Source organism: Oncorhynchus masou, chromosome 18 (genome assembly GCF_036934945.1).
Source record: "Oncorhynchus masou masou isolate Uvic2021 chromosome 18, UVic_Omas_1.1, whole genome shotgun sequence".
NCBI classification, from domain to species: Eukaryota; Metazoa; Chordata; class Actinopteri; order Salmoniformes; family Salmonidae; genus Oncorhynchus; species Oncorhynchus masou.
The window spans coordinates 11,574,603-11,583,781 of record NC_088229.1 but is presented as its reverse complement, the minus strand read 5'-3'; the positions used below and the strand labels follow the sequence as shown (position 1 = coordinate 11,583,781).

At 41.8% G+C, this 9,179-nt stretch overlaps 1 protein-coding gene across 2 annotated transcripts; it reads left to right on the top strand.

Annotated features, from left to right (window-relative positions):
* The first annotated feature begins 2,955 nt into the window (after positions 1 to 2,955).
* Positions 2,956 to 9,179, top strand: LOC135503957 (cytochrome P450 2K1-like). Of its 2 annotated transcripts, none has more exons than XM_064922164.1 (7): positions 2,956 to 3,094; positions 4,881 to 5,030; positions 5,122 to 5,282; positions 5,407 to 5,586; positions 5,713 to 5,854; positions 7,770 to 8,096; positions 8,760 to 9,179. In XM_064922164.1, the coding sequence occupies exons 2-7, from the start codon at positions 4,916 to 4,918 to the stop codon at positions 8,945 to 8,947; spliced, it is 1,113 nt and encodes a 370-aa protein (XP_064778236.1). In that variant the 5' UTR covers positions 2,956 to 3,094; positions 4,881 to 4,915; the 3' UTR covers positions 8,948 to 9,179. The 2 variants fall into 2 exon arrangements, with proteins under 2 accessions (XP_064778236.1, XP_064778235.1); XM_064922163.1 differs by having other exon boundaries at positions 3,014 to 3,094; positions 8,668 to 8,885.

Genomic DNA, 9,179 nt, shown 5'->3' with positions numbered 1-9,179 from the left:
CATTCTGCCCCTGAACAGGCAGTTAACCCACTGTTCCTAGGCCGTCATTGAAAATAAGAATTTGTTCTTAACTGACTTGCCTAGTAAAATAAAATGGTTACCTGCAAGGAAACACATGCCGTCATCATTGCTTTGCACAAAAAGGGCTTCACAGGCAAGGATATTACTGCCAGTAAAATTGCACCTAAATCAACCATTTATCAGATCATCAAAACCTTCAGGAAGAGAGGTTCAATTGTTGTGAAGAAGACTTCAGGGCACCCAAGAAAGTCCAGCAAGCGCCAGGACCGTCTCCTAAAGTTGATTCAGCTGCGCAGTACAGAGCTTGCTCAGGAATGGTAGCAGGCAGGTGTGAATGAATCTGCACAAACAGTGAGAAAAAAATGGATGGCCTGGTGTCAAGGAAGAGCAGCAAAGAAGCCACTTCTCTCCTGGAAAAACATCAGGGACAGACTGATATTCTGCAAAAGGTACAGGGATTGGACTGCTGAGGACCGGGGTAAAGTCATTTTCTCTGATGACCCTTTGCGATTGTTTGGGGCATCCGGAAAAAAGCTATATTAATAAGTCAAAGGCTTGCTTGCTTGAACTATTCAATTTCAAGTACCTCCTTTCAAGATATTGAATCACAGTACCCAGCTAGCACATTGGGTTTATTGAAAGTTGTGGGAAAGTATGTTTGTTGTTTCACATTATTTGTGGGAATGAAGCCATATGTTTCCTGACCGGTCAAAGTAATGTTTTTTTAACCCTTGTGTAGTCTTAACCTTCTGTATACTGCCCTTATCCTAATGGTAAAAAAGGTCCCGTCTTCACTAAACCCCTAAAATAAAGCTGATCAATTGAATTTTAAACCCCAAATCTATTTTGCATGAATAAACAAGCTGTCATTCATCATAAACTTTGTGAACATCTGGGTTCTTCCTCTTCACAATGCAGAAAGACTGATCAGTGGACACCACTCATTTATATTACAACACACCTGTCATCATTGTTTTATTTACTAAAGTAGAGTTTTATTATTATTATTATTAGCTAAAGGTACTGCATAGGTGTTAACTTATTTTGTTTAGCAAGAGATAGAACTTGTATAGTCTAAGAAAGTAGCAGAAATGTGCAGAAAGTAGATTTAAATGCATTTTATTGAAGGGAAACAACAACAGTCTTGAACTGTTTTGGAAACATAGTGATATATTCTTATTTTCTGTACAATGAGGAGTTCAACTACAAAATACTAGTCTTCTCCCATTTGTTTAACCATTGCCCCCACCCACAAGGTGTATAAACAACAACAATAAAAAATAACAAAATAATATAATAGATACAAAACAAATACTGTACATGAGGAACATAAATCAATCAACTCTAACTACTCCAGGAGCACCCGCCTCTTGTTCTGCTTATCAGGCATCCAGGTAGGGTTGAACTTGTTCATATCACGAAGGCATTGTATGAGGACACATCAATGTTATGGAGGAAGACCAGGGGCCAGCGGGCAGTCATCCTCCTGCAGCTGTAAGTTCCAATCACCTTGTCCAGGTTGTCCACGCCTCCTTTGTTGTGGTTGTAGTCCAGGATGATGGCTTGCTTCCTGTCCTCACGATCACTGATCTCAGCCGTTTTGTGCAGTGTGCTCAGGAGGACCACATTCTTGTTCCTCTTTGGGAGGTAAGAAACTAGAGTGGTGGTGGGGTGAAGGCAAACTTTGATGAGAAGGCCTCTCTACCCCTTGTTGTGAGGAGTGCAGGGTGGAGCTTAGGCTTGTAGAAGGCCTCTCCTCCCCTTGTTGTGAGGAGTGCAGGGTGGAGCTTAGGCTTGTAGAAGGCCTCTCCTCCCCTTGTTGTGAGGAGTGCAGGGTGGAGCTTAGGCTTGTAGAAGGCCTCTCTACCCCTTGTTGTGAGGAGTGCAGGGTGGAGCTTAGGCTTGTTGAAGGCCTCTTTACCCCTTTTTGTGAGGAGTGCAGGGTGGAGCTTAGGCTTGTAGAAGGCCTCTCTACCCCTTGTTGTGAGGAGTGCAGGGTGGAGCTTAGGCTTGTTGAAGGCCTCTTTACCCCTTTTTGTGAGGAGTGCAGGGTGGAGCTTAGGCTTGTAGAAGGCCTCTCTACCCCTTGTTGTGAGAAGTGCAGGGTGGAGCTTAGGCTTGTAGAAGGCCTCTTTACCCCTTGTTGCAGGGTGGGGCTCAGGCTTGTTCTTTCTAACTGTGATCTTCCTCTTCAGGAGCTGCTGGCTGAGTTCAATCAGTGGCACCCATCATCTCAATTTCTCATTGTGTTTGTCTTTGTTGGTTTTGTGGTGTGTAAATGATTTTATATCTGCCAGGTCTAAAATGACCCTAAGACAATCTGTGTACCCATGGTACCCACCCATCGTTCATGGAAATATCAATTTTATGATGAAGTACTGAAATTCCCACAGAAGAATGTTGTTTCTTAACGCTCTTTGAACAATTTAAGAACATGATTTTTAATAGAACCATGAGGATATCTATGGGAAATGTTATGCTGAAGTACTGAAATTCCCATGAGGAACGTTATTCCTTAATTCCTTCCTCAGAACATTATGCCATAGAATGCATTGACAGAGTAATTAATTCTGATTGGGAAACAATACAGAGGAATTTACAATTCCACTAACAGCTGTTCCAAAGCCAAGGAACTATACAGCACCATTACCAGACATATGTGGAAGGTTGTTTTAAAAAGAACCATTTGACAACCACGCTCTCACCAAGCTCTATGTTTCTCAGAACATTATGTGCTAGCTGGGTATTTACATGATCAGTCATTCATTTCTGGAAGGTAACACAATAATCTTGTTTGTCAAACACTGACCTCAGAAGTTCATAGGCTCACATTTTACGCTGCATTTTTATTTGAATGGAAAATATTTTATCTGTCTAAACCTGGTCTTTTGCTTATTTTATGTTCTACAGCTGTCCAAGAAATATGGCTCGGTGTTCACAGTTCACATTGGACCCAGAAAAGTGGTCGTTCTCGCTGGATACAAGACAGTCAAGCAAGCACTGGTCAACCATGCAGAGGAGTTTGGGGACAGGTGCATCAATCATTTGTTTAGTGAATTAAACAAAGGACACGGTAATGTAACTTAACTGATTCTCAGGCCTACTACGTTGCAAACCTTGACAATGGACAGTTAAGCAGGCATGCTTGGTGCCATACTGTAAAAACCAACATCAGTATGCAGTACCAGTCTTTCAACGGTTTTCCTTAATTTCTTTTACTATGTTCCACATTGTAGAATAATAGTGAAGACATCAAAACTATGAAATAACACATATGGAATCATGTAGTAACCAAAAAGGTGTTAAAAAAATCCAAATATATTTTATATAAGAGATTATTCAAAGTAGCCACACTTTTCCTTGATGACACCTTTGCATACTCTTTGCATTCTCTCAACCAGCTTCACCTGGAATGCTTTTCCAACAGTCTTGAAGGAGTTCCCACATATGCTGAGCAAATGTTGGCTGCTTTTCCTTCACTCTTCGGTCCAACTCATCCCAAACCATCTCAATTGAATTGAGGTCGGGTGACTGTGGAGGCCATGTGATGCGGCACTCCATCACTCTCCTTCTTGGTCAAATAGCCCTTACACAGCCTGGAAGTGGGTTTTGTCATTGTCCTGTTGAAAAACAAATGATAATCCCGCTAAGTTCAAACCAGATGGGATGGTGTATCGCTGCAGAATGCTGTGGTAGCCATGCTGGTTAAGTGTGCCTTGAATTCTAAATAAATCACTGACAGTGTCACCAGCAAAGCACCCACACACACTCACACCTCCTCCTCCATGCTTCACGGTGGGAACCACACATGTGGAAAATCATCCATTCACCTGGAACAAAACATCTCCAATTTGGAATCAGACCAAATAAATTATTTCTACTGGTTTAATGTCCATTGCTCGTGTTTCTTGGCCCAAGCAAGTCTCTTCTTCTTATTGGTGTCCTTTAGTAGTGGTGTCTTTGCAGCAATTCAACCATGATGGGCTGATTCAGGCAGTCTGCTCTGAACAGTTGCTGTTTAGATGTGTCTGTTACATAAATTCTGTGGAGCATTTATTTGGTCTGGAATTTCTGAGGCTGGTAACTCTGCAGCAGCGGTAACTCTCGGTCTTCCTTTCCTGTGGCAGTCCTTATGAGAGACAGTTTCATCATAGCACTTGATCATAGCACTTGATGGTTTTCGTATTGACTGTCTCTCCTTGCTTATTTGAGCTGTTCCTGCCATAATAAGGACTTCATTTCACCAAATAGGGCTGTCTTCTGTATACCACTCATACCATGTCACAACACAACTGATTGGCTCAAACTTATTAAGAAGGAAAGAAATTCTACAATTGAACTTTTAACAAGACACACTTGTTAATTGAATTGCATTCCAGGTGACTACCTCATGAAGCTGGTTGAGAGAATGCCAAGAGTGTGCAAAGCTGTCAGCAAGGCAAAGGACGGTTACTTTGAAAAATCTCAAATATAAAATGTATTTTGATTTGTTTAATGCTTTTTTGGATCGTACATGATTCCATATGTGCTATTTCACAGTTTTGATGTCTTCACTATTATTCTACAATGTAGAAAATAGTACAAATAAAGAAAAACCGTTGAATGAGTAGGTGTGTCCAATCTTTTGACTGGTACTGTACATGATGCTCTTCTGTGTTCAACCGACTCTAACAACCCCAAATATCTTACAAATATTTTATTTTCTCCTGACTTCATAAAAATATGAAGAAAAAAACAGATTTCATTTGAAACCTCCTACTTCCATTAATCTGTGCTTCTTAAAATGGATTTCTATTCCTTTAAGAATTTCACTCAACTACTACATCAGAACAATATTGTTCTACTGTACTTTTTAATAGGTATTGTATTTGCCAATGGAGATTCATGGAAAGAGATGAGACGCTTTGCCCTGACAAACCTTAGGGACTTTGGAATGGGCAAGAAAGCGAACGAGGAGAAGATCATTGAGGAAGTTCAGTACTTGATTGAAGTGTTTGATGAACACAAGGGTAAAGTTCTTATATCAATAACACAATCAAAATAAGTCTTCATCTTTTATCAGTTTCTCATTTCGGTTCTGATTTTTGCTCTTTGTCACAGGTAAAGCATTTGACACAACCCAGGCAATGAATTACGCTGTCTCCAACATCATCTGCAGCATTGTGTACGGCAGCAGGTTTGACTACTCTGATCCACGGTTCCGACGCTCGGTGGATCAAGCCAATGAGTCCATCCGACTCGGAGGATCTATTTCAATACAGGTACGATACCGTGCTAATCATGTTTACTTTGAGAACAATGACAGACACACTAGATTAAATTAGTCCAAGTATAATATATACAGACAAAATAGAAGCTAATTTTTGCTTTGCTTTTTATTTAAAGTTGTACAACATGTTCCCATGGTTGGGCCCATTGCTGAAGAACAAGACACGTATCTTGAAAAATATTGCCGACAACAAGGGGGAGATGAAGGAGCTGGTGAGGGGGCTGAAGGAGACTCTCAACCCGCAGATGTGTAGAGGCTTTGTGGACTCGTTCCTTGTCCGAAAACAGACCCTGGAGGTATAAAGCGTTATTACAGTTCTAAGCATGTCATTTCTTGGAGTGAATAACTAGGGGGTCCAGGGGGAGATGATTTAGAAATAACTGCTCTTGTTTACTGAAACATGTTTGTTTATGTATTAAAAGGACTCAGGCAACATGAACTCTCATTACCACACTGAGAATCTCATACAGACTGTGGCCAACCTGTTTGCTGCTGGTACCGACACCACGGGGACAACCCTGCGCTGGGGTCTGCTGCTCATGGCCAAGTACCCCGATATACAGGGTAAGGGTTGATACTCACACACTCACCTGACAAACACACCTCATACAGTGCATTTGGAAAGTATTCAGACCCCTTCACTTTTTCCACCTTTTGTTACGTTACAGCCTTATTATAAAATTGATTAAATTGTTTTTATTTCTCAACAATCTACACACAATACCCCATAATCACAAAGCAAAAACAGGTTTTTAGAAATTTTTGCAAAAAACTGAAATATCACAGACTATGCTCTAAACTTTGTTGAGGGACCTTTGGCAGCGGCTACAGCCTTGAGTCTTCTTGGGTATAACGCTACAAGCTTGGCACACCTGTATTTTGGGAGTTTCTCCCATTCTTCTCTGCAGATCCTCTCAAGCTCTGTCAAGTTGGAAGGGGAGCGTCGGTGCACAGCTATTTTCAGGTCTCTCCAGAGATGTTCTATCGGCCTCAAGTGCGGGCTCTGGCTGGGCCAATTAAGGACTTTCAGAGACTTGCCACGAAGCCACATCTGCATTGTCTTGGCCGTCTGCTTTAGGCTGTTGTCCTGTTGGAAGGTGAACCTTCGCCCCCAGTCTGAGGTCCTGAGCACTCTGGAGCAGGTTTTCATCAAGGATCTCTCTGTACTTTGCTCCATTCATCTTTGCCTCGATCCTGACTAATTTCAATGCCGCTCAAAAACATCCCCACAGCATGGCGCTGCCACCACCATGCTTCACTGTAGGGATCGTTTTGGCCAGGTGATGAGAGGTGTCTGTTTTCCTCCAAATGTGACACTTCGCATTCAGGCCAAAGAGTTATTGGTTTCATCAGACCAGAGAATCTTGTTTCTCCAAGCAGGCTGTCATGTGCCTTTTACCAAGGAGTGGCTTCCATCTGGCCACTCTACAATAAAGGCCGAATTGGTGGAGTGTTGCAGATATGGTTGTCTGTCAGAGTGACCATCAGTTTTTGGTCACCTCCCTGACAATTCCTTTAACCTCATGGCTTGGTATTTGCTCTGACATGCATTGTCAACTGTGGAACCTTATATATACTGGTGTATGCCTTTCCAAATGATGTCCAATTAATTGAATTTACCACAGCTGGGCTCCAATCAAGTTGTAAAAACATCTCAAGGGTGAAACAGGATGCACCTGAGCTCAATTGCGAGTCTCATTGTAAAGGGTCTGATTACTTATGTAAATGAGGCATTCCTGTTTGATTTTTTAATACATTTACAAAAAAATCTATAAACCTGTTTTCACTTTGTCATTATGGGGTATTGTGTGTAGATTGAGGACATTAAGGAAATGTTTTTATTTAATAAATTTTAGAATAAGGCTGTAATGTAACAAAATGTGGAAAAAGTTAGGGGGTCTGAATACTTTCTGAAGGCACTGTATATCCACAACTCAACCTCTTATAGCTCACTTGCACAATGTGTGCAAACTCCTCTATCTGTATTCTGTCTCTAAATGTTATCTGTCACTAGCAGCATCATATTAAAGTTCTGAGTATCTGTAAATGGGGTGGCAGGGCAGCCTAGTGGTTAGAGCGGTGGACTAGTAACTGGAAGGTTGCAAGTTCAAACCCCTGAGCTGACAAGGTACAAATCTGTAGTTCTGCCCCTGAAAAGGCAGTTAACCCACTGTTCCTAGGCCGTCATTGAAAATAAGAATTTGTTCTTAACTGACTTGCCTGGATAAATAAAGGTAAAAAAAATATATAAAAAATATACTTGGCAAATAAAGGTGATTCTGATCTGAAGGACCTTTGTACAGAAAGTGTATGATTGTGGTTATGTAAGACAATTACAGTTTTACTCGCTGTAAACATTGGAAAATGTCCCACCTGAACCACAGGTCTTTGAATTGAATCCAAGAGAATGAACAGATACAGACTGAAGATCATTCAGATTTTATAGTAACTTTATCCCTCCTCTTCCTTTTTATTCCAGACCGGGTCCAAGAGGAGATAAGCAGAGTCATAGGAAGTCGTCAGGCCTTGGTAGAGGACAGGAAGAACCTGCCCTACACTGATGCAGTGATCCATGAGACCCAAAGACTGGCCAACATTGTACCCATGTCCATCCCTCACACCACCAGCCAAGACGTCACCTTCCAGGGATACTTCATCAAAAAGGGAACTGATGTGTTACCTCTGCTGACGTCTGTCCTGCGAGATGAGAGCGAATGGAAGAGCCCTCACACCTTTAACCCCGAACACTTTCTGGATGAGGAAGGTCGATTCGTCAAGAAGGATGCCTTCATGCCCTTCTCTGCAGGTGAGTCCCACTGTGTGTTTCCTTATTAACACTATCATTCTGACATCCTTCTATGGTGGTCAATTAACTCATTCTGACATCCTTCTATGGTGGTCAATTAACTCATTCTGACATCCTTCTATGGTGGTCAATTAACTCATTCTGACATCCTTCTATGGTGGTCAATTAACTAAATCTGATATCATTCTATGCTGGTCAATTAACTCAATCTGATATCATTCTATGGTGGTCAATTAACTAATTCTGATATCCTTCTATGGTGGTCAATTAACTAATTCTGATATCCTTCTATGGTGCTGAATTAACTAAATCTGATGTCTTTCTATGTTGCTCAATGAACTAAATCTGATATCCTCATTGCTTTGGCTCAAAAAAGTTGAGGGGATGGAAATGACGTTGAAGCAATGTGGAATAGACATTGAATTGACGTCTGTGCCCAGTGGGAATATTGATATTTGTCAATTATAGGAACCTACAGTCACACATCCATTGTCTCAGAGAGAGTCTGGCCAGGATGGAGCTCTTCCTTTTCTATTGTCCTCATGCTGTCTTCCTCATCTTCCTCTTCCAGGTCGTAGGGTGTGTCTAGGAGAGAGTCTGGCCAGGATGGAGCTCTTCCTTTTCTATTGTCCTCATGCTGTCTTCCTCATCTTCCTCTTCCAGGTCGTAGGGTGTGTCTAGGAGAGAGTCTGGCCAGGATGGAGCTCTTCCTTTTCTTCACCTCCCTCCTGCAGCACTTTTGTTTCTCTCCTCCTCCCGGAGTAAGAGAGGAGGATCTGGACCTCATACCATCCCTGGGGATCACCCTCAGTCCTTCACCTCACCAGTTGTGTGCTGTGAGCAGGGTCTGAGATGAAAGTCTGGGTCCAATGTATATTACACACTAAACTCTCAACTTCAGACAAACACACTGCAGGAATATGCTGAAAAACTATTTTGTCACTGCCCATGGACATGAATGATATGAATATATACCTGGCTACAGGGATCTGAGGTTTAAAGTTGACTGGACCAAAATGAACTGAAGCAGCTTTTGTAAACCATTCGGAGGGGTTTTGCTGTCCGCGATGCTGACACCTTTAT